General features: G+C 45.4%; 1 protein-coding gene across 1 annotated transcript in view; it reads left to right on the top strand.

Annotated features, from left to right (window-relative positions):
* The window catches only part of ERMP1 (endoplasmic reticulum metallopeptidase 1), a 572,215-nt gene that overhangs the window by 80,224 nt on the left and 466,698 nt on the right, over positions 1-25,293 (top strand). Inside the window, exon 2 of the mRNA XM_086961418.1 lies at positions 12,536-12,837. Within this exon, the coding sequence (XP_086817544.1) occupies positions 12,536-12,837 (302 nt within the window). The remainder of the gene's footprint in view (positions 1-12,535; positions 12,838-25,293) is intronic.

Raw genomic sequence — 25,293 nt, 5'->3', positions numbered from 1 at the left:
TAAGAAACTCACCTATGCCCACCAGGTTTAAATAATTTGCAGCTTTCCACTCGGTAAGATGGATCTTGGTGCCTATGGCCAACAATAGGTCCAACAGCAAGAACATCCAAAACATCCAACTTGGGTCCAACGTTTTTGTAGCCTGAATGCCATATAAGTGGTTAAAAGGTATGGTTTATAGTAATGTCAAAAATGTAATTTATGTATTTCCAAATATTCACCCATTGAGCCTGTGGATACTGAAAGTAAAAATAAAAACATGAACTTAAGGTAAGGTTTTTTATTTTTACCTTTTCAGCATATGTAATTTGAGAGAATACCAAGCTTATATAACTTGGATGGAGCCCAGTAAGATCTATGGCGGACACACAACCTTGTCTGGTCAATGCAATTTTAGACTGGAATGGGGAATACCAGATTCTAAACCATCGTCCTTGGATGGGATGTCGTGTCTATGTTGAATTATGTTCGCCCTCCAATCTTCCTTGCCGGTTTAGGGCAAATTTAATATGAACTAGGGAGAGCAGTGTATACATTTTGGAGGCCAACATTTTTTAGACTGAGGGCCAGATGTATCAAAGGGTTTTTCCCATTCCTTGTCTATGTGGAACTATGTTGATACATATGGCCCAGAGTTATTTTGCTCCGAGTCTAGGGAAGGTCTGAGTCAATGACCTATGATAGTCGCTTCTAGTTTCAGAAAGTTAAAGCATTCTAAAATGGATTGAAATACTGCATATTGCTGGGGTGAATATAGATTATCCTTCACCGGACAACAGGACCACCCTCAAGCTCGCCACCCGAAAGCACCACCAACTGATCCGCGCCACCAAGAAAACAGCATTCAAGGACCGACTGGACAACAACGCACACAACTGCAAGGAACTCTTCAACATCGTGAAAGAGCTCTCCAACCCCAACGCCGGATCCAACGACATCACCCCATCGCAAGACCTCTGCAACTCCCTCGCCTCCTACTTCCACAACAAGATCGCGGACATACACAACAGCTTCAGCACACAACCAACGCTCCCCACGACCGCACCAACGCCCCCTACCACCACCCTCAGCGCCTGGGCACCGATCAACACCGAAGACACCATCAGCACGATGAACTCTATCCACTCCGGATCTCCGACCGACCCCTGCCCTCACCACGTCTTCAACAAGGCCGACGCGGTCATCGCACCCCACCTGCGGGACATCATCAACACCTCCTTCGACGACGCCGCCTTCCCTGAGAGCTGGAAGCACGCCGAACTTAGCGCTCTACTAAAGAAACCAACAGCGGACCCCACCGAACTCAAGAATTACCGGCCCATCTCGCTCCTCCCGTTTCCAGCCAAAGTCATCGAGAAGACAGTCAACAAGCAGCTGGCCGCCTTCCTCGAGACGAATGGATCCCTTGACCCCTCACAGTCAGGCTTCCGAGCCAACCACAGCACCGAGACCGCCCTCATCGCTGCCACCGACGACATCCGAGCCCTGCTGGACAACGGAGAAACAGCGGCCCTCATCCTCCTAGACCTCTCCGTAGCATTCGACACTGTCTGCCACCGCACCCTAGTGCAACGCCTCAGCAACGTCGGAATCCAAGAGAAGGCACTGGAATGGATCATCTCCTTCCTCGACGGAAGGACACAGAGAGTCCGCCTGCCACCGTACAAGTCAGAGGCCACCGAAGTCATCTGCGGCGTCCCTCAAGGGTCCTCGCTCAGCCCCACCCTCTTCAACGTCTACATGAGCCCCCTGGCGGCCATCGCACGCCAACACGGCCTCAACATCATCTCCTACGCCGACGACACCCAGCTGATACTCTCCCTGACCAACGACCCCGCCACCGCCAGAGCCAACCTACACGAAGGGATGAAAGACGTAGCCGAGTGGATGACGACCAGCCGCCTGAAACTGAACTCAGACAAGACGGAAGTCCTCATCCTGGGCTCCTCGACCTCCGCCTGGGACGACTCCTGGTGGCCCCCTGCCCTGGGCACCGCACCCAAACCGACAGACCACGCACGCAACCTGGGCTTCATCCTGGACTCCTCCCTCTCCATGACCAGACAAGTCAACGCCGTTTCCTCGTCCTGCTTCAATACCCTGCGCATGCTACGGAAGATCTTCCGGTGGATCCCCACCGAGACCAGGAAGACGGTCACCCAGGCCCTCGTCACCAGCCGACTGGACTACGGCAACGCCCTCTACGCCGGAACCACCGCCAAGCTCCAGAAGAGACTCCAGCGGATCCAGAACGCCTCAGCCAGACTCATCCTCGACATCCCCCGACGTAGCCACATCTCCGGACATCTGAGAGACCTGCACTGGCTCCCCGTCAACAAGAGAATCACCTTCCGCCTCCTCACCCACGCACACAAAGCCCTACACGACCAAGGCCCGAGTTACCTCAACAACCGCCTCAACTTCTACGCTCCCAAACGCCACCTCCGATCGACCAACCACGCCCTCGCCGCCGTCCCCCGCATCCGAAGAGCGACAACAGGAGGAAGATCCTTCTCCTACCTGGCCGCCAAGACCTGGAACTCCCTCCCGGCCGACCTGCGCCTGACCCAGGACCACCTCTCCTTCAGGAAGAAGCTCAAGACCTGGCTGTTTGAGCAGTAGCGGATCCCCCCCCCCCAAGCGCCTTGAGACCCTCCGGGTAAGTAGCGCGCTTTATAAATGTCTTTGAATTGAATTGAATTCACTGCTAAGTAAAGGGGATGGTGATTTCCATGTCATTGCAGTGCCCACCCTTAATGAACATGATACTGATGCGCTGCTCTGCTTTGCTGTAGAGCGAAAAGCTCGATGGTATTCTCTACATTGAAGTTGTCAGTTTGCACTTGCCTGGAAGATGGAACATTGACCCTGACAGATGGGCTTGTTGGAATAGTATTGTATTTTCTAAACTTTTCTTATATGTAGCTTTATTTTATTTTTATTATGGTTTGAACTATTATCTTTGTGTTATTGCAGATTTGCATTTTTATAATCGGGGCCTGTTTTTCATCTGTCAGTCCCATGGCGTTTTGCCATGTACTAAAATCAATAAAGAAGTTGAAATAAAGTGCTTCGTTCCTGTTGTAGTCAGCCGCTCCCTTCCATCGGCACGCTAACCCGTGTCCCGGCTCCCTTCAATTCCACTAACTCCACGCCACACCCGAATTCCAGACAACACCTGCTTGTGTACGTTTTCAGCTTTACTCCTTTTTCTGTTGCCTCGCCCCTAGTAGTAGGAATCCGGATCGTGGACGTGATGGCAAGCGCACTTTTCGAAGAAGACTCGGGGAGGCATTCGTTAAAAGCCAGCATGTAATTAGCAGTGGCGTAAAAAAGCCCCCCCCCCCCCCGAACTGCAGGGGGTGGGGGGGGGGGAGGGGGTGGAGGCGAGCTCCCGGGTGCCCCTCAGCACAGCACCCTTGCCTTAGAGAGAGGGGACGCTCCCGTTTCGTTACGCCACTGGTAATTAGTGTTCATAAAACCCAGCCTACTTAAATAATAAAGCCAGGCTTCACATTACAAAATAAAGAGCTCGACGTTAGGACCTGGAATCCAGTCCATATCTTTATGTGACTGTTTCCTATAGACTCCCAACGGGTATTCAATTGTACTCCAGTACAAAAGCTTTTTTTTTATTTTTAAATCAGTAATGATCACTTTTTAGTCCGATGCAACTTAATTTACACCCCATGACTAAGATTTCGGATTACTTATGTGTGACATTTTCATAGTTGCAGTGTGTTTGAGTGGCGTTCAGCTGTCAAATGTGTGACACTTAGAGTGACACTTTCTCGCGAGGAAAGCCAAGCAATTTAGCACATGGAAAGCGATAAATATCAGAAATGACATACTTCAGAGCAATGAGTTATGAAAATATTTTGAAATTGATGCAAAACTCTTGAAATGGAATGTTAACACTTTTTTTTATTTGAACATGAAATGTCTGCACGTTTTGTGGCAGCCTATTTTATGTTGTGTGTAATACATGTTTTAAAATAAAGTGCGTGTTCCCAGTGCTTTCAGTCGCAGGCTGCGACCGCCGCACAATAATGTAGGAAGTCCTTATTTCCTGCAGCGACAAACAAGACTCCATTCTGCGTGTCTCTTGTTACACAAACAATCTCTGCAGTGATTGTATTAAGCAACTGAGGTAAAGCAGATTCCCGCCTTGGGGATGATCAACAGGTGTGATAATTGGCAGTCCTTTTGGATTGATGTGCTTCCTGCATTATTCTTAGACCTTCTTTTCCCCCAATATTACCCCACTTGCCACACTCACCCACTTTTATTCTGTAGGTGGAGCAGACATTCTGCCCATGTGTGATCCTGAGCAGCTCGGCTTTGTGTGTGTGTAATATAAATTATATATATACACACATATATATACACTACTTTTTGCCACCCAAGGAACCCCCCGGTGTGCCCATTGTATCCCACGAAGACCACCGGCCCGATTGTCCCACAGCTAGAACAGATTGTATATTCCTATTGCACAGCACAGGCTGTTTCCACCACAACCCCCTTTCTCTCACCCCATCCACACATGTGCTAGGTGAAGATTTACAATCACCAATAAATGCGATTAAGTATTAAGTGCACGGCATATTTGCAGTAAATGAGAGTAGGGTTGTGGTGTGCAGGGACAGGGCACATTCCTTGCTGGTTGGCAAGGCTACAGCCAACTCCTCTCCTATATCAGGAAGTGCAGGTACCACGTTGCAGTGACATTTTGCTCTACACATGTTTTTCATTTGAATCACAATAGAAACGTTGTGGTCTAAGGATTATTGTGTGTGCATAAAATGTGGGCCAACATTGGATGCTTGGGTTTCTAGGTTATAAGTTTGAGTCCATACATTTTTACATGTACAATTTGGTTCAAGAAAGCAAGGCAGTCCTAAAGGCCGTGCACATCCCGTCCAGTGTTTGTTTATAGAGGTGTTAGTAGATGCAGCAGGTGATGTGTGGAGCAGGTGGTAAAGTTTGAGAGAGACCACTGCTTCCCATTTGTGGCTGTCTTTTACAACCCAAACTGGGGGCAGGAAGGCCCATATTCCTTGCTTTCATTTGGGTATAGCACCTTATTGCCACTATGCGGTTGTAAGCGGGAAACACCCGTTACAACGCAACTTTTACAACGCACTTCCATTACAACGCTACTTTTACAACGCAGGATCCATTACATCGCATGCCTTTACAACGCATGACATTACATAGCAGATGCTATTACAACTCATGCCATTACAACGTAAGTATAGGTAAGTATATAATTTTATTTCATATTTTATTTAACTTTATTTAATTAATATTAAAAATAAATATATTAATTTATGTATTTCTATAAAATAAATTAAATATATTAATTTGAATAATTTTTAAAAATAAGTATGAGTATAGGTGTATATGTTTTGGGGTAGTGAGGTATATGTTTTGGGGTGTTTGGGTATTTTTAGGGTTCAGGGCTAGGTTTGGGTTATGGGGTACAGGGGTATTTTTAGGGTTCAGGGCTAGGTTTGGGTTTTGGGGTACAGGGGTATTTTTAGGGTTCAGGGCTAGGTTTGGGTTATGGGGTACAGGGGTATTTTTAGGGTTAGGGTTAGGTTTGGGTTTTGGGGTACAGGGGTATTTTTAGGGTTCAGGGCCGGTTTTGGGGTACAGGGGTATTTTTAGGGCTCAGGGCTAGGTTTGGGTTTTGGGGTACAGGGGTATTTTTAGGGTTCAGGGCTAGGTTTGGGTTTTGGGTTACGGGGTATTTTTAGGGTTCAGGGCTAGGTTTGGGTTTTGGGGTACAGGGGTATTTTTAGTGTTCAGGGCTAGGTTTGGGTTTTGGGGTACAGGGGTATTTTTAGGGTTCAGGGCTAGGTTTGGGTTTTGGGGTACAGGGGTATTTTTAGGGTTCAGGGCTAGGTTTGGGTTTTGGGGTACAGGGGTATTTTTAGGGTTTAGGGCTAGGTTTGGGTTTTGGGGTACAGGGGTATTTTTAGGGTTCAGGGCTAGGTTTGGGTTTTGGGGTACAGGGGTATTTTTAGGGTTCAGGGCTAGGTTTGGGGTACAGGGGTATTTTTAGGGTTCAGGGCTAGGTTTGGGTTTTGGGGTACAGGGGTATTTTTAGGGTTCAGGGCTAGGTTTGGGTTTTGGGGTACATGGGTATTTTTAGGGTAAATAAATTACATTAATTAAATTACATTAATTAAATTAATTACAATTAAAAAAATATATACTTACCTATACTTACGTTGTAATGGCATGCGTTGTAATAGCATCTGCTATGTAATGACATGCGTTGTAAAGGCATGCATTGTATTGGATCCTGCGTTGTAAAAATCGCGTTGTAATGGTATGCGATGTGAAAGTTCGCGTTGTAACGTCATACATCCATTGTATACGTGTGAATTGCATGCAATGAATTTCCGATCACACAACTTTTTTTAATGCATATTTTTCTGCAATCAGGTCGAAACGAGAAACTATGTTTGAAAGTGTGCCGTGGATGTTTTGGTTAGAAGAGAATGTAATTTCCAGTTTCAGGGAAGTCCACATGACTGGTGCTAAACCCAATTCAGAGTACTTCCACTATTCCCTCTAGATACCTGCGTTCCTTTTCACTTGCCCTCGAGCACACATCTCCTGCACCGAAAGCCGACGTAGCGGTGGCTGCTCCTTCTAAATCACTGCCAAGACCTGGAACCACCTGTCCCTCCTGCTACGTGGAGCTCCTAGATGCCCCTAAGGGTGACAGTGTTGTATTTTACAAATGCTGTTTGATTGATTTTGGGAGCCAAGTGAACTGTAGCACCGGGCAATATTGTGCGAGTCAGACTTGTGCAATGATTTGGATTCGTGATGCAGGGATTTGTGCGTTAGAGGAGGTTGGGTTTTCCACAAGGACTCCTAACATCCGTAATGGGGGACCTTCTGAAGTATTCTCAGAAGAGGTAAAATAAAGCGGTGGTCTCTCTACCCATTATTGTTTAACACATTTATAGAGCTGAGTTCAATACCATTAACAGTTAATCAATTATACAGTTATCGTGGTCGAACTGTCCTGTGTCCCGTGGGCTGTCTGACAGGTCAGTGTGCAGGCCTTTTTTTTTTGGCTGTTTGTTGGTCTGTCTTATGGACTAGTGTTATAACAACTATTCATGCTTATGCACCTCAGTGATCCTGTAGTGAGTTCTTTTGTTGTTATGCTACCGTTCAAAGATAGCAAATGACCAATTTGGACTTGTAGATTTAGAAATAACGTCTGCATAGCAATGTGCAGCTGCCAGGTGTGAGAAGTTGGACTGGCATATGCTGTTCACTAGTTCTCGTGGGCGCCTTGCACCAGTCCAAACAGCCCTTATTGATGATGGGTTTAAAGACAACCTTCAGTTGAAAGCTATCCTAGTAGTAGCTATGGGAGCAGACGTCCGGTTAAGTCTTGAAGGAATGTAAAGCAGCTTGGTTTACCAGATTATAACCTCTTGAATGACCAAATTAAAGGAGAACCACACAAGGTATATATAATATATATTTATTTATTGCTAAATACTCTCTACTAACCTCTTTATAAGATTAGATAAGCAGATACACAATAGAACTTCAGTAAATAGCACAATATACAATGGGCTCCAGGGGGAGACCAAACCATATATTAAGAAAGTGGTATAAGAACCACAACTTGACTAGGCACAGTGCCTGGAGCACGTAGAATCGCAGGAACCCCAAGGAACCACCCAAGGCAGTGACACAGGGGACCCACGGGGGACGTGTGCAGTGTGAGAACACAGCCGCGAGCTCCGTTAGCTTCTATGGGGAAAGTTAAGGTTGGAATTTTAAAGTTTAAGGACATTTAGGAGAGGATTTTGAGCAAACCCCTTTAGACTTGGGGGGGGGGGGTGTTCTAGGGCCAACACCCATGGGGGCGCTGGAGTACACGAGTTACCTCACCCAGGAAAGCCGGGTGCATAGGTGTGAAATGGTGTTTGGTCGCGTCGTCTTTTCCAGTGGGGACCTGCTGCAAAGTACTGCTGCCGGGAAGGAGGAAAGTGTCCGGAGGGATCCAAGCCTGGATCGAAGATGTGAAGAACCTGAAAGCAGAGAGGACAGAGTCTGGGTCACTTGCCAGTGACCAGGGGCACAATAGACGAATGCCCACCAATGTCGCGTGCTTCAGGTGCCAAGAGGTGAAGCTTGACTCTGCAGCCACGAGGACTAGGAGGCATCGACTATGACCAGGAGCTGGATTCGAGCTGTCCCATGAAGGATGTCGAGTGCTGCGGCATCGGTGCTCGGATTGAACACAACAAGCCGTGGCGACAGCAACCCACGCAGGAAGAGAAAAGATGCTTCAGTGCAGACCAGCAAGGTCCGGGCGACTCCCCAAGTGGTGGAGAGTCAGAGCTCGTCTGGAGCAACCAGGTAAGCCAGTTGAAAGTTAGTTACCTTCACAAGGACCCACCAGTCGACGGACCAGGGATCGTGAAGGGACCTTGATAGGAATCACACAATACCAGCCCACGGGACACTCTGTGAATGTAGGCCAGTAATCTTCGGTGGAAACGCTGCTCGGGCTTGGACTAAAAGTAGCCCAAAGCACAGCCTCCAGTTTCGCAAAGAAGCATATGCACTTGCAAATGTGCACGGTGTCCAGGGGTTCCGGTTCCACGGTCCCTACGAAGGCTACGGGTCTCGGCTTTGCTGGGAGCTCTGGTCGGCCTCTGGAAAGTCTGGGAACTCACCTCCTGTATTGCAAATTCTGGGGAGTCCGGCGGGAGCTTCGGAAATGCAAACCGGTCAGATGCATCTTTGGTGCCTGCCAAGCAGGGGAGTAACTCCTTTACTCCAAGGGAGATTTTTCAGTCATCTAACGCCTTGTAGATCGTCGAAGTTCCAGGATTATGTATCAGAGTTTCGTCCAGGTAAATCTAAAGTCCTGTAGTCAGGGGTTCCAACTTTATACCCAAGGAATGGGTGGGACAAACTCTGGGGATGATGTGATATCAAAGAGAGGAGTCAAGGACGATTACTACTTAGTCATAAGTAGAAGGTCGAGCTACAGCGTGCCCTTAAGGATACGTATCTGCAAAAAATGCAGTGCTGTTCCTGGAGAAAGAGAGAGGGAAGGTAAGTTTAATACAGTGTGTGATGCGAATGATGTTGATGGGGTAACGTGGAGTTAACCCTGGGGATCCATGTTGTTGGATTTAAAGCCCTCACACACCCTTTCAGGTGTCATGCTTCATCATTTGGGCCTGCTCCTCGTTGGGCCGGCGGTGCAATAACCAACGGGTAACACCTCATAGAGGGGCTCTTTGGCGGAGATCTTTTTCCAACTGCCGTATGGATGAAGTGCGGGTCTGGGGCCAGAATGGGTTAGTAGACATTGAAGCGTGAATTAAAATAAAGCTAGGGGTACCGAGAATTATCTATTCAGATGGTCCGCTGCTGTAGTTAAAAAAGAATACCAGAGGAGGGTGCTGGACTATTATGTTTCCAGAGAACCTCTAGATTTTGTTATTGTCCGGTCAACATGTTTCTCGCTGGCGTGAATTAAACAAGCGATTCTTCAGGACCTATGGGACTAATTAGCTAGTATCTAAAAAGTGAAAACTCTCTACTCTAATTCCCTAATCTATATGGTATAAACAAACGTGTGGTAAATTAGGGATGAAGGGAGTTGGATGGGAAATTATCCCTGTATTAAACTTACCTTCCCTCTCTCTTTCTCCAGGAACAGCACAGCATTTTTTGCAGATAGAAACTCTGGGGACCCTCCTATGTGAGGGTCAGGATAGAGGGGTGGTTACAACCATATCCTTTGTCCAGTTTTGCACCAGAGCAGGGGCTAGTAGCCCCTGCAACGTGTTTGAGCTGGACACTGCACAGGGACATCAAATGTGCCCCCAGTGCAGACTTCAAAGCACTATTGGAGTGCACCCACCCAGCCCGAATACACTAAAGCCTGTCTTAGAGGTGGTTACACCTCCCTGTGACAGGAAACCTATTGTCCAGGCCTCCCTTGCCGGAGTTTCATCCAGCAGCCGGAGGCTAGACTCGTGTCTGTGGCTGCAGCATCCATTTTGTGATGCCAGGGTTCTGTTAAGCTGGTACCGGGTATACCAGTGGTTCCATGTTTTTCCCTCTAGGGGGGTGGAATCATACCTCCGCCGCCAGGACTGGCGGGGAGGTATGATTCCAAGGTTTTTGACACCAAACGCAACATGTTCCCTTGCAGCCATTCCAAAGTTAGCATTTACTGTAAGGTTATAATGCACTTAAATATATATGGTCTGGCTGCATCGCAAAACAACCCTGGATAATAGGTTCCGAAGGCTGCAGAGAGGCCCATGCATGAGAGGGTGCATGGGCACCCTCTCATGCATGGGCACCCTCTCAGACAAAACCCAGCATCCTGCCTTCACGATTGATACGGCCTGCAATAGGGGTGACTGATCGGTTTATATGTGCAGTGATATAAGGTAGATATAGGGAACCTATGTCTAAGTAAGGGGCCATACATAACCTTACACAGGCTGCTGTAGCAGACCTGTGGTGTCATTTTGAGGGGTCTCTCAGGGGGTGCATAATACATGCTGCAGCCCATGAGAGGTCTCTGGGGTACCTATGCCCTGGGTATATAGGATACCATATACTAGAGATGTATAAGGGTACCCCAGAATCCAATCTGTGGTGTGCCTAAAGTACATGCAATCATTTTAGAGCGGAAGCAGCTAGGCTGGGGTCCTACATAGCAGGGCCCCAGCCAGACTAAAGTAAAAAAAACTTGAAACATCCGCAAAAAGTGGGGGTAACTATAAGAAGCAGATCCTACTCTCCTACACCAGACACTTGCAAAAAGTAGAACTAAAAACAAAAATCAAGTGGGGGAGCAACATACCAGTGGGTTTGGGAAGCAGCTGGTAGAGCAGACTGGGGACAGAGGGAGTAAAGCTATGCTTCGTTGGCATGCTAAATAAAACACTTCCCAAAAAATTATCTAATGGCAGCAGTAGAAGGATACAACTTATTCAGTCGAAATGATGGTAAAGAAGATGTTCTCCACCCAGGGGACAAAAACCAAAATAAGAAGGAAAGCCACTGAATCAGGAGCATGAAACCTAAACAAGAAAAACATCTTGTTATGGGCGAGGGGCTGACTGACCCACAGCTCACTCGATGCTTTGTATTGTAGTCATAAGTCTCGACGTCAGACAGCTAAAGCTGCCTGTAGGCAAGACCTAAAAAAATATACTGGAGCCCTTCTTTATATTTTTCTTCTTCCTTTATTGGTAAGTTTGTGTTCCTCTTGGTGTGTCATTGTGACAGTAAGTCAGTGGATTTTATAAGTATGGATGAATGAGTATATGACTGGATGAATGGGTGACCGAGTGGATGAACCTCGAATACAGAAGAGCTAGTTGGTGCACTGATTAAAAAGACAGAGCTATTTGCTTTGCTAATGCTGGTTGTTTTTTGTAGCTGTTTTTCTTTTTTGATTGAATTTGCTTTGGAGGTCTTCATTAGTATTAATCTAAACAAAGGGAACTACTTGTCAACTGTTATGTGCCCAATACTTATTCTGGTTTTGTTTAACGAAAGTTGATTTCAGTTCCAGAAATGTAAACTTCGTTTAATAAAAAAAAATGCTGCTAAAACAAGTTAAGCGTTTTAATCGTTTACATGTTGGTAAAAGTTTGTATTTTGTCTGACGTCTTGAATAATTTAATAACAAACTGCGGAATTAAAGACCCGGTCACGGGCAGGAAACACATGCACACATATAACACATGCATCATAAGAGTGTTAAATTTGCAGTGGGAGTTCCACAGCAGTAAGTTTTTCTGCTTACGTGCATACATAAACATTATGAGAGAAGTGAATATTTTTAAAGTTTTCTGTTTTTCGTTCGTAATTGATGCTCTGACATGAGTACAACATTGTCTACGGCCCTCTTGCTCTGACATGAGTTCAACATTGTCTACGGCGCAAAAAAACCCAACAAAATATTAAATATTAAGGCGTATAAAAGTTTCACATTGAAAAATCCTTCCATTTTGAAGGCCAGCCGTGCGCTGTCGACGTGCTGTCCTTGGCACTGCTCGATATCCTTCGCCCAGATCACCGGTGTACAGATTTGTACTGAAAGGGCGTTCCAAGGGTTAGTCCAGTACTTCTCCTGCTCGTATTGCTACTGCGAGCATATTGTGACCACATTAAAAATTAATTCTGCCTCACAGAACTGCGCAATAAAGCCTTGACAGCAAAAACGACCAGTTCCGTATAGATGAAGTTTCCCAGAAGTGTATTTCGCTGCTTAACGCGCGTCTTTCCAAGGAAACGCTGTGTTTAATGCAACATGGATAATGCAAGTAAGGGATTTTAAAATTGATTGCTGGCTCCATCCTGATGTTGCAGGGTTGCATATTACTGTTACTTTTATCTTGAGCTGCTGCTCTGAGCAAGCTAAAATGAGGCTGCAGTTTGTTTCCTCAGAATATTGTCGCGTTTGCCTTGCAGTGCGTTTTTAACCCATTCATTTGTGTGCTTGCAGGGACTACCTCGAGCAGATAACTGGATTTGGCCCCAGGCCCGTTGGAAGCCCCGCCAACGAGATATTAACAGTCAACTACCTCTTGGGGCAGATAAAGTTGATCGAGTTGGACTGCAGCGATGCGCACCAGATCACAGTGGATGTGCAGAGGCCGACCGGCTCCTTTAGCCTGGATTTCCTGGGAGGCTTTACAAGTTACTATGATAACATAACCAACATTGCCGTTAAACTGGAGCCAAGACTTGGGGCTGAGCATGCAGTGCTCGCCAACTGCCATTTTGACTCTGTAGCAAATACTCCAGGTAAGAATATGTCCTTTCTGTGCTTTGTGGTGGTGGCACAGAAGAGCTAACATGACCATGGCAAGTTCAGTGTTTTGTTGGTGACGAGATTTTATTCTGTGAAACACACACACTCACACAACATAACATACCTGTTATTATGAGACTGGCCATTGACCGTAATGAAGTGTGTATTTACTATTCTAACTCTAAGCGCACTTTGATAGTAGGGTAGGTTATAAAGCAGACTGAAGCAAATATAAGTGCAGTTTTAGTTATTTGATACACTCGCTCGAAAGTATCTAAACGCACTACTACCTGAACACACTACGGGGATTGGCCCTCCTGACGCACCGGTCCTCACAAAGATAGTATTTGTTGGGTTCTGACAAGGTTTACCCACACTGAGGATCGAGCTGGTCCCCACAGCTTTTTATTTAATTCTTTTTTTTTTTAATGCATCCATCCATAAATTCAATTAATTTCTCTCCCCCACCCTACACCCCTCCACAGTATCCATGAACATTAGCGAAAGGTGCATGTGTGTTTTGATTCTCTGGGGCTGAAAGGGAGGTTCTGGTAGTTGTTTGCCGTGTGTAGGCGAGTGCGTTACCTATTTGTTCAGGGAAAGTCATTCTTATTGTTTGCAGTGTTAAGAAACTGCGATAATCATAGCTGATGGCTGTTACTGTGATAAGCAGAAGCTGAAGGACATGGCTGATTATGTGTCATAGTGACATTTTGATTACAAGTGGCTGCAATCAAGCTGATCCCATGGACTTATTTTCCCAGTCCAAGCCCTTTGGAGAGTGACTACGCATTCCCATTTTTCTGTCTTGAGTTCTGAGGAGTGTTTAGTTAGCAGTGACTTTACACTTATTTGTACATGGGGGTTTTATTTTCTCAAGTAACTAATCTTTTTTAAGCCTGACCTTGCTAGCCTCCTGTATTGCAAACACAAACCTAAAAGTACATAATTAAGGGATTTGGGGGTCAGCCCTCTACATCCATTGGTCTGTTTAACTGTCATTCACATTTTGCTTCCATGTTCACAGCACACGCCAGACCATTAGCTCTCTTGTGCTGTGGTCAATGGCATTTAACCCTGACCACATGTGCACATCCTCCTAACAAGAAGTGCCCTTCAGTCCCAGGGCTAGTGGGTCAATACTTTACTTTGCCAATACTACCTTCTTTTCATTCTTTAACTTTTTAGCAATTAATGCATGTTTAAAATGTACCTTTAGATTACATTAATTCACTTTCTGGGGTACCTCTTCTAAGAACACCTGCCTAAGAAGGACCTGTATGGTGATATTAACATTTCTATGCAGTGTTTAATATATTTTTATTTGAAACTTTTAATTCAAGATTTTAGCTGCTATGTTTATTCAGTAGTGTTTTCTTTTGCTTTTTGTGTTATATGCTTGCAATAAAAAAACGAACCTTTGCGCCAGTTTGCCTATTGATTTTGGCAGTACTTGTTGTTTATCTTTTTTTGTTATTGACGCACATACATTTTTTAATGCCGGTCCAGTGGCACAGTGCACTAATGTATCTACTCCACAAATCTGTGTTTGACCTCCTGGTAACAGGTTTGGATCCCAGTGGGTTCACTCAGCCTTTCATCCTTCTAAGGTTGATAAAATGAGTACCATAGAGTTGGGTAACAATAACAATCTTATTTAGTACCAGTATGCATCAAGGTGTAAATGTACTGTTTACAAGTTATGTTAATGTTATAAGCTCCTAGTTGATTCTCCAGTATACCACCACTCCAGCATTGCTAGAAGTGCGACAGGAGAAGAGATGAACAAAACTCCTCCCAAAAATGAACTGTAGATTCCCACTAGTGTTTGGTATCTGAAAAAAGGTGTGAAAAAATCCAAATTCCTCATAGCACTGTTTAATGTTCAGGACATGCACAGACCTAGCAGACAATCAGATTTCACTTCTTCACTTGTGCCCACCCAGCTATTCGGGGACGTGGTTGGATAGTCAGCAGACAAGTGGCATGGATTATTTTGGGGTGGCTTTTTGTCTTTTTTTTGTTATATTTGATCTAGCGGTACACCTCTTTCTCTTCTCCTACGAACTTGGAATATGCACCTCTGTTAGCTCATAGTATGTACATTTCCTTCATTGTTCTGCAATTCAGTGAAAGGAGTTGAAGCTACTACTTAATGTTGGGGGTCTGCTTCAGTTCCAGCATCTGGTTACCACTCAGCTCTTCTTGGACCCTCGGTCCCTCTTTCGAACTTGCCATACAAAGTAGCAAGTGATCTGAAGAGTGTCTTTCGCCCTCTTCTATTGTCAAGTTTCATTTGACTCACTAGTAGCTTGTGCTTGTACCCTTGTTGAGGCAAATAGCCAGTTTCTCCCATGGGTGTATAAAAATGCATCACAGCCGGTTCTCTTAACATAGTTGCCTGTTAATCTAATGACAATTCAGGGCTATTATTTCTTTATTCCTGATCTGTGCTAGTGTGATATTCCACATTCGGCAGTTTCCTTTGGGGATCACCAGGGCGATCTGTGAGTTTGCTGCAGTGGTGCTGCCTCCTTGCCCACCTGCCCCCATACCGCTTCCATGCCATGCATGACCCTGCTTTGGGTTGAGGTTGATGGGGATAATACTACTTCTCCAGTATTAGGTGTGTCTTTCATAGATTCACATGCTTGAATATTCCCCGTCGTCGAAGTGGGGGTCCCACGGTAAATAAAATAGCAATAATGCTAAATATAAATATAGAAATATATATATATACATAATACCAGAAAAGAAGGAAATACATAAAAAACCTCTAAAAACAAATCCTACATAGGAATGCATGGTAGAGAGAAAAAACCATTTGTAACACCTTAGTGTCATTATGTTAGTCCAAACTGCGGCCAATCAGGCACCAGCACCTTCTAGAACCTTCTCCTCAGAAGCTCAAGCCCTCAGATTTTCTACCACAGGTCGTGTGAAGGGAGTCTCCCTGAGCTCTGCTCAGTTTTCAGAAATCTATCTTCTAGTTTTCCAGAAATTCTACAATGTCAAGTAAGAAGTCTTTATTCAGACCATGTTCTTCTTGTGGGAAGCTTCGTCTTTTTGAAAAGGACCCCCACCAGAAGTGTATTTATTGTTTATATTCGAATCATGAGGCTGGCAGCTGCAAGTTTTGTAGAACCTTTTCTACCAAGACTTTGAAGGACAGGGATGGCCGTTCTTCTTTGGCTGCAGCGTCTTAAGGACAAGGACTCTTTAGTGTCCCACGCAGAGAGTTTACATTCTGGTTTTTCCTCAGCAGCCTCTAAGAGGGGTAGTGTCCAGGAGGTTCCTTCTCCTTTCCACAAGAAGCCAAAATTAGCCCTGTCTGTGGCTCCTGCAGTCTCTACTGCCATTCCTACCACCTCTACGCCCACGAGACCTGGCTCTCAGGCGTCTTTGGCTACCTCTCGAGGTGTCTTCACATCTCTTACAATCCAGCCGTCGACGAGAGCGTCTACGAGCGCTCCGTCGACAAACGGCTTTGCCTGCATCTTCGACGACTACGCTGACTACCACTTCAGCTTTCTCATCGTCGACGATGGTTTCGTCGACGGCCTTCACGTCAACGAGGGTTTTGTTGCCGTCTAAACCTGTTCCGTCGACGATTCTAATCTCGTCGACAAAGAAGAGAGAATCCTCGTCGACGAAAGATCCGAAGACATCGTCGTCGACGACGACGCCGTCGACGAAAGCCTCATCGACAAAGACACCGTCGACCAAGATCTCGTCTACCAAGATCTCGTCGACGAGGGCTCCGTCGACTGAGTCAGTACCAGCATCGACGGCGAACCCGTCGACGACACGCCCGTCGACGGCTGCTTCAACATTGGATCGCTCGTCGGCGATGACACCGTCGACGACCACTCCGTCGACGCAGGTTTCTTCAAAATTACCGGCCACAACAGCTAACTCAGCCTCGTCGTCGGTAACAGCTCTGTCAACGATGGCACCAATTTCATTTGCATCTGCACCGTTAGTGCCCTTGAAGACCTCTAAATCTTGACATCCTCGCACTACAGTACCCTGCCAACAGATCTCATACCCAGAGCTTCAACCACCTTCTCCGATGTTTGCAACTACATCAGACTACATGAAGAGGACACGTTTGGGGCAGCTCATAGTCCCTCTGATTTAATAATTGAATGTCAGGACACAGACTCTGATGATGGTGGTGAGCCAGAATTTCAACAGGAGGAACAGTTCATTCAAGCCCCTGTGGCCACCATTCCTTTGACCTTAATTTCAAATCTCCAACATATGCTGGACGATTACAACCGCCGTTTCCCGGCTAGTCCGCAAACTACACCTGCACAATCTCCCGCTCCTGTGGTGCTACCTCCACCTTCATTGCCGCCTGTCGTACCAACTACAACTTCGTCTCGGATTCATAGATCTATTAGCATCCATACCACTGTATATCCGCAGGATGCGGATGATGAAGCGAACGCAGAATGAGAGAATGGTGAAGTTCCTGACGAGTCAGATGATGAAGCAGGCGATCAGGATATGGCCGAATGGGATGATTATCGGACTCTGCCACCCCAGTTCAGACATGACTATATGCAAATCAGTCTGACCCTGTGCCTCTTGGGAACAGTCCAGCCTGAACGGCTGGAATGCCAGAAACCGGTCCTCGGAAGCTTGTTTCCGGTCCAGGGAAGACATGGCTTGGCAGTTCGGGCTGGACTGTTCCCATGAGGAACAGGGTCAGACTGATTTGCATATAGCCATGTCTGAACTGGGGTGGCAGAGTAGGCTAAAGAACGGTGATGGATTAAACCCAGATCTTTTGACTGGGTGTGAGTGTTTGATTGATTCAGATGCCCCGTCCATCACCACCCCCTTTTGTACCGCTTTTGGCCGCCATAAGTGTGGCAGGGTATGCTCAGACGTGAGTCCCTTGCTCACTTTGCCACTGGATTCAAGCAAACCGGGCTGAAGACTGCGGGAATGCCAGAAACAGGTCCTCGGAAGCTTGTTTCCGGTCCAGGGAAGACATGGCTTGGCAGTTCGGGCTGGACTGTTCCCATGAGGAACAGGGTCAGACTGATTTGCATATAGCCATGTCTGAACTGGGGTGGCAGAGTGGGCTAAAGAACGGTGATGGATTAAACCCAGATCTTTTGACTGGGTGTGAGTGTTTGATTGATTCAGATGCTCCGTCCATCACCACCCCCTTTTGTACCTCGTCTTATGCAAGTTGGCATCCCCACCCAAAGTCCCGAGGGAATGCCCTTTTGATCAACTGGAGCGGTCTATTCGCTTACGCTTTTCCGCCGCTCCCATTGATACCGCGGGTACTGTGAAAGATGCGGAGGCAGCCCTGTCACATCCTGCTGATTGCTCCTCGTTGGCCCAGACTGGCATGGTTTTCGGAACTACTCTTAATGTCCCTGTGCAAGCCCATTCCTCTACGTCCTCGTCCGGACCTTCTAACCATGGACAAGGGCTTAGTGTGTCATCCAGATCCCTCAACGCTACAATTGTGGGCTTGGAACCTGAGCACCTTGAGTTCGCTGGTTTAAACATATCCCAGGAGTGCAGAGACATCCTAGCTCATGCCAGAGCTCCGTCTACCATCAAGACTTACAAACTTAAATGGAAGCGATTCTGTCATTGGTGCGCTACGGCCAATATCCATCCCATCCATTCCACTCCTGAGCAGCTCCCTCCATTCTTTTTGAGCCTCGCTCAGTCAGGTCTCTCTCATGCTACACTGAGAGTTTTCTTAGCTGATATATCTCGTTTCCGACATGATGGCTCTTCATCACTCTGTTCATCACGAATTATACGTCAATTCTTCAAAGGGCTTTTCCGCAAGTTTCCACCTGTGCATCGCCCTCCTCCAGCTTGGCACCTCAATGTTGTATTATCTCAACTTATGAAATCACCTTTTGAGCCTATCCACAGGGCGGATATCAAGTTCATCACTTGGAAGGTTGCACTTCTGCTGGCTTTGACCTCCTCTCGTCGCTTGAGCGACCTTCATGCTTTTACTGTCAAACCGCCTTATCTACAGTTCAAACCTGACGGGGTGGCACTTCGGACCAACCCCTCTTTCATGCCTAAAGCACCTACGGATTTTCATTTGAATGAGCCTGTATTCCTCAAGACTTTCTTTCCGGATCCAAAATCTCCGGCGGGGCAGCGCTTGCATTCTCTGGACATCAAACAATGTCTTAAATTTTACATTGCCAGAACTGCCCCTTTCCGCAAGTCCGACCAACTTTTCATTGCCTTCGGACGACTGCGCAAGGGACATCCAATTTCTAAACCGACTATTGCCCGGTGGCTTTCATCAGCCATTGCTTTCTGCCACCAACAAGCGGGCAAACCATTGCAATCTTCAGTGAGGGCTCATTCTACGATGGCGATGTCTTCATCCACCGCCTTGTTTGCTGGTGTGCCACTTCATCAGATCTGCCGTGCAGCGACATGGTCCAGCAGGCACACCTTCACCAAACATTACTGTTTGGATGCCATCAATGAAGCGGATACCGCAGTGGGACAGGCAGTGCTTCGCCATCTTTTTCAGTAAGGAGAGCCTCTGTTCCCTCCTCCTTAGTATTTTCCTGTGATTGCTATGATGCCTTATATGACTGTCATTATCTTGTACTGTCTTGATTTTTTCTTCTATGCCTAGCAATCTCAGTTTTCTAGAAGGTTACTGCTTACTATTCTATTCAAGCATGTGAATCTATGAAAGACCTAATACTGGAGAAGAACAATTGTTAATTACCTGTAAACAGGTGGTTCTCCAGTATTGGTGTCTTTCATAGATTCACATGCGACCCACCCTCCTCCCCTCAGAGGCTCTTTTCTCCTTATACACTCTTTATTACTTGTGCTACGAAAATCTGAGGGCTTGAGCTTCTGAGGAGAAGGTTCTAGAGGGTGCTGGCACCTGATTGGCCGCAGTTTGGACTAACATAATGACACTAAGGTGTTATAAAATGTTTTTTTCTCTCTATCATGCATTCCTATGTAGGATTTGTTTTTAGAGGTTTTCTATGTATTTCCTTTTTTTCTGGTATTATGTATATATATATTTCTATATTTATATTTAGCATTATTGCTATTTTATTTACCGTGGGACTCCCACTTCGACGACGGGGAATATTCAAGCATGTGAATCTATGAAAGACACCAATACTGGAGAACCACCTGTTTACAGGTAAGTAACAATTGTTCTTATACTCCAATGATATTCCCTTAAAATTCTCTAGGGTATGCTGTCTCTCATCCAGTGCCAGCATAAGTGCTTGGTCCAGCTGCATGGTGTGCAGCGGTTGTCCGTGTTGGCGACACTGTAGTTCATCAATACTGCACGTTCTCTATTTGCAGATTGTCATACAATGCATTTGATGGTTTACAAAACTACAGAACTAAATCCATGCCTTAACAATGGAACAAAATGTCAATTTGTTACCAATTACATATGTATGAAATTAAATCCAAAGGTGCAGTCGTTTACTTCAATCCACCGCATTTGCCTACCTCAATAATACATCGACCATATTTTCAATATATAATTTTTGGTTTTGGTTGTGTCTCTTTTTTCCTTAGCTTTATGTCAATTGATTTGTATGTATTTATGTGATGCTGTCTAATGAAATAATTGTTTAAATAACCTGATGCATTGTTGTTAATGATTGAAAAATAAGTTATAAACAAAAACTAAATAAAAAAATATGTATATTTTTATAATCCAATAATAGTCTAGACTCATTAGTCATGTGCATATGGTTGCTACTGTTCTGAGTGTCTTTTTCACCTAAAACAAGATGGCATATAAAATTGAATGCTTGCTATAGATCTTTTTCATACTGGCCCTCTTCTCAACACCACTTTTGCTGTGTTGAAGGTTAGCTGTCTGAACTTCTGTTGTTCGTTTTGCTTCCTTTAGAAACTAGCATTTGCAATACAATAAGTCTCACATTTATGAAGAGGTTGAGCTATTGGCATTGTAAATGGCAATGCCTTTTATTTGTGTTATTTTTAAAACCGATGAATAAAAGGCATTGTCATTTACAATGGCAATAGCTTAAACTCGCAAATGCAAGACCTATTACATTGCAAATGTGTGCTATAAATTTTTTTGAAAGCGTTCAGAGAGCACAAAGCTATTTGAGAAAATAGTGCTCGGAGGCTGTAATTAAAGCCTACAGAGCAACAACACTCGTAATGGGGTGTTGGCATGGGAGGTTACAAAATGAGACAAGGCGATACGGAGGAGGGACTACTAAGACTTTTGGCCAATGAACAGCCACAGTTTACAATGGACAATGACACAAGCCAATGAAAAATGTGGGTGGAGCTTTAAGTTACTACCTCAATGCAGCATGTCTCGCAGAGCAGCGCATGCGCTGCCCAAGCCCGACCTAAAAACATGGAAACTAAGTTTGGCAGAAGGGGAAAATAACTTTATTCAGATTTGTATGAAGGGATGCAGAGTGGTGCTCACGGAGTGATATATCTTTATCTATTTTTAGGTTGGCGTTATCCAAAGATCTTTTGATTTTACAGAAAAAAGAACAGGAAATATACTTCATTGGAAGGGAGTTGTGCCATCCCTCTTAATTCATATGTCTGCAGTAGATTCACTCACATTTTGCTTCTGCCAAACAGTACATGTAGCATTGGGAATCGGGTCAGAACATTTCAGCCATTGATTCCTTGCTAGCGGAGTGATGCCATTCTGCCCAATGTTATATTATGTGTATTTGTGGGGTGCACATATCACCTGGGAGGGCATCCTTTCACCTAACGGTGCAGTCCTGGCTGGAGCCTATTTGAAGATGCAGGTTTTCAGTTCTTTGCAGAAATCAAGGGCTGAGCAGACGGCTCTGATGTGCAGAGCACAACCAGCCACTTTCCCTTTGCAAATTTATATATTTTCTAGAAACTGGGCACTGTTATAATAATAATGTTAAATATAATGCCCATTAGACGTGTTTTATCTGCAGCAGGTTGGGGCTAGATATCAGATGGCTCAGGGTACGGGGGCACGTGTTGTAAGGCACTTAGATGAACAACCAGCGTAAAGAAGGAGTTAGTCACCAATGGGAATCTGTGCTGCAGTAGGGAAAGGTGCCCATCACACTGCACAACATCAGAGAAGGGACACTGCCTCTCATGCAACAGAACCTGAAGCAGAACAAAACCTAGATGTAATACTGGGTCACTCTTACCAATGTAAGAGCAGGAGTTTATTTAATGCGATTTCATATAGCGCGAACATTACCCGAAGTTGTCCGAGCGCTTTACAAAAGAACCAGTTGCGTTACATAAGGACTTTGGGTTACATGAGTTACATAAGAGATATAAACAGAAAAAAAAATTGCAAATGTACAAGTGGAGCGAAAGGAGGGAAAAATTGCAAATGTACAAGTTGTAAAGTCACTCAAGGAAGAGATACAAACAGATAAACTCTAAAATCACATAGGAATGGTAGTAAGTACAAAGGTCTACTACATATACTAGTGGTTAGAGATAAATATATATACAAATTGCAAATACACTCTATTACATTTTAAATTCAAATTTGTTTTATTGATTTCAAAAGCATAGACCGGCAATACAGTGCAATGGGAGGGCATCATATATAGATATCGGTTGAGACAGACGTGCACGTCTTCTCCACAAAGCAAACTGCATACAGGGTACATGTGCCAGGCAAGAAGTGTGATGCAAGACCCACACGTGCTGAGCATGATAGAGAAGCAAAACTTCAAAAACAGAAACCAAAAACCCCCTCCCCTCCCACCCCAACCCCAACCAGTGTGCCATATCAGTAAAGCAATCGCCAATATGCCCATAGCTCGTTCAGCGCGCTTATTCATGGAGTCATGGAGGGTCGTGTTGGTTATCCGTAAGGCGTAGTAAACGCAGATATCTAGGGCATTTGATTTCGTTTAATTCAGTTGAGAGGAGGGCTAGTAGTTGTAGCCAGACCTTTCGGAATGTGACCACGGACTGTGTGAGTGTAGCCTGGATGCGTTCCATGCGAGTGGGTCTGGTGGGCGATCCCCAAAGTGACAGAACATGTTGTGATGCAGCTTGCATGGCGATCCCCATTTGACGACCTCGGGCTGATTTCAATGGGAAGGTAAGTGCATTGGGAAGGCCTAGGATAGTTTAAGCTGGGAAATCTTGGGATTTCAGTGACGAATGTACTATCTATGTCGTCTAAGACCGCCTTCCAATAGTGCCTAACTTCTCTACACTCCCAGAGGAGATGAGTCATGGTGCCGCGCTCCCCGCAACCCCTCCAGCAAAGCGCGCTGCGAGTTGGATTTCCCTTGTTGAGCCGAACGGGGGTAAGGTGCCAGTAAAGGGCTAGTTTTTCCGCTGCCTCCCTGCTGCGGTGTTGCGTGTAGTTTGGGATGCTCTATAATATATGTAACTTCACTCCTGGTCTGTCAGGGCCCTCCCCAGCTCCGCTTCCCATTGCTTCTGTCCCGCCGCCCTATCTGGTGTAATTGGGGGTGTGAGCATCTTGCATAGTTCCGAAATGAGGTGCTTGTCTGATTCCTTCGTCACTAGCCATTGCTCGAAATCCGTCATGTGTCTGCTAACTAGAGGAGCGCAGTCCGGGTGTGTGCAGAAAAGGGAGATAACTGGGGAACAACATTTATCCATCATGTCCTGGAATGTAGCTGGGATACTAAAACTAACACAAAATCCCGCTACATCCCAACTCTTCACGGACATAGACATAATCTGCATGCAAGAAACGTGGGCTATTAAACCTGTTTCAATCAGGGGATTTGCGGACTATCATAAACCGTCTGTTAAAGAGAATATCTTCGGCAGACCATCTGGAGGTGTTTCCACTTATATTAGGCTTTCAAGGAAGTTACAATTTAGGGAAATCCCAACAACGTCAAACTTGTACATGGCCGGCATCTTAAAATGCCTCATCAAGTAAGGGCACATTGTCTATATTATTGATTAACGTTTTTTATAACCCTAACGGACAGGAAAAAAAGAAACTCTCTGAGTTACTAGAAGACCTCGAAAATCTTCTCCTACAATTTGCCCAGATGGACTCAATAATACTCGGGGATTTCAACACACACAATATTGGAGACAGATTAGTAAAAAGCCACACTTCCCCCGCGACGGAAGCATTCAACGCCCTCTTGCACGCCTACCAGTTGGCATCAGCCCATTCCCTATCCTTAAAGGCTTCCCCAGAAAACCTCTGCCAGCCAACGTACAACAATCTTACCACAATTGACTATATACTTTTAAGTTCTCGGTTACAGAGCCTGATGACAGGGTACAAAGTTGTGCAACGGAAGGAAAGTGATCATGCGGCTCTAATAACTTTAAATCTGACAGCGGATAACCACTATATACCTAATCTACTGGGATCAACAACCGGCATTGAACAGCACACATTGGCAAGAAGGATTAAATGGGACGCAGGCCCTATACATAAGTTTGAGGAATGGAAAAAAGTTTGGGTGGACGGTACTTTAGAGGAATCAAACAGGGCCACAATTAAAGACTGGGACCAGCTTGCCCACTATCTGGTTACACACCTACAAGAAGGGAAAATAAGAACGACCAACTATCACCCGAGACAAAAGCTCGGTGACATATCTGCAATCCGAAAAAGCGCGAAACTAGTGCGCAACATCCGAAAGACTTATCTGAAAACCGGTTCATTTAAAGATAAACAACTCCTGCAGGAAACAGCGAAACCACATTCAAAGCAAGTTTGGGCGGAAAAACGGAAACAAATTGAAGCAAAATGGCTAAAAATCTTCGGACTGCTGAGTCACAGCAAAAAACGCAAGAGTTCTGGCAATACCTCAACACTCTAAATCAAGGGAATACGCAGAGAGAAAACTCAATTGACTCCAACACCTGGATAGCCCACGTGACATCTTTATATAAGGAGGAAGGCATCCAAAACCAATAAAAAAACAGAATTAGACTACGTAACACAACTGTCTAACCCTAAAAATTCATACATAGTGGAAAAAAAGCTAGTTAACACAATACTAAAAACAAATCAGACCCAACGGAGCGCCAGGACTCAACGGTTTGCCGGGCTCCCTCTTTAGACAAGACACAGACTTTTGGTCCGACAAATTGTCAGTGTTATATGCGGAATGTCGATTAGTAGGCAATGTACCGGATTCTTGGCGCGGGTCGCTCCTACATCCCATCTATAAGAAAGGTCGAAATTAAATCCACAAAATTACCGGATGATTGCACTCCTTGACATCGAGGGAAAAGCCTACGCCAATACCCTATCAATAGAACTTTCAACTTGGGTCAGTGAGGAAGGCCTCCTGCCATTCTATCAAACAGGGTTCAGACCAGGTGCTTCAACAGTGGACAACATCATAGCCCTCTCATACCTAACACATAAGGCAGTGGCACGAAAATCTCTCCCCATCTTTGCATGCCTTATCGACTATACTGCG

Source organism: Lissotriton vulgaris, chromosome 3_1 (assembly GCF_964263255.1).
Source record: "Lissotriton vulgaris chromosome 3_1, aLisVul1.2, whole genome shotgun sequence".
NCBI lineage: Eukaryota > Metazoa > Chordata > Amphibia > Caudata > Salamandridae > Lissotriton > Lissotriton vulgaris.
This window is presented reverse-complemented; position numbering and strand designations above follow the sequence as displayed.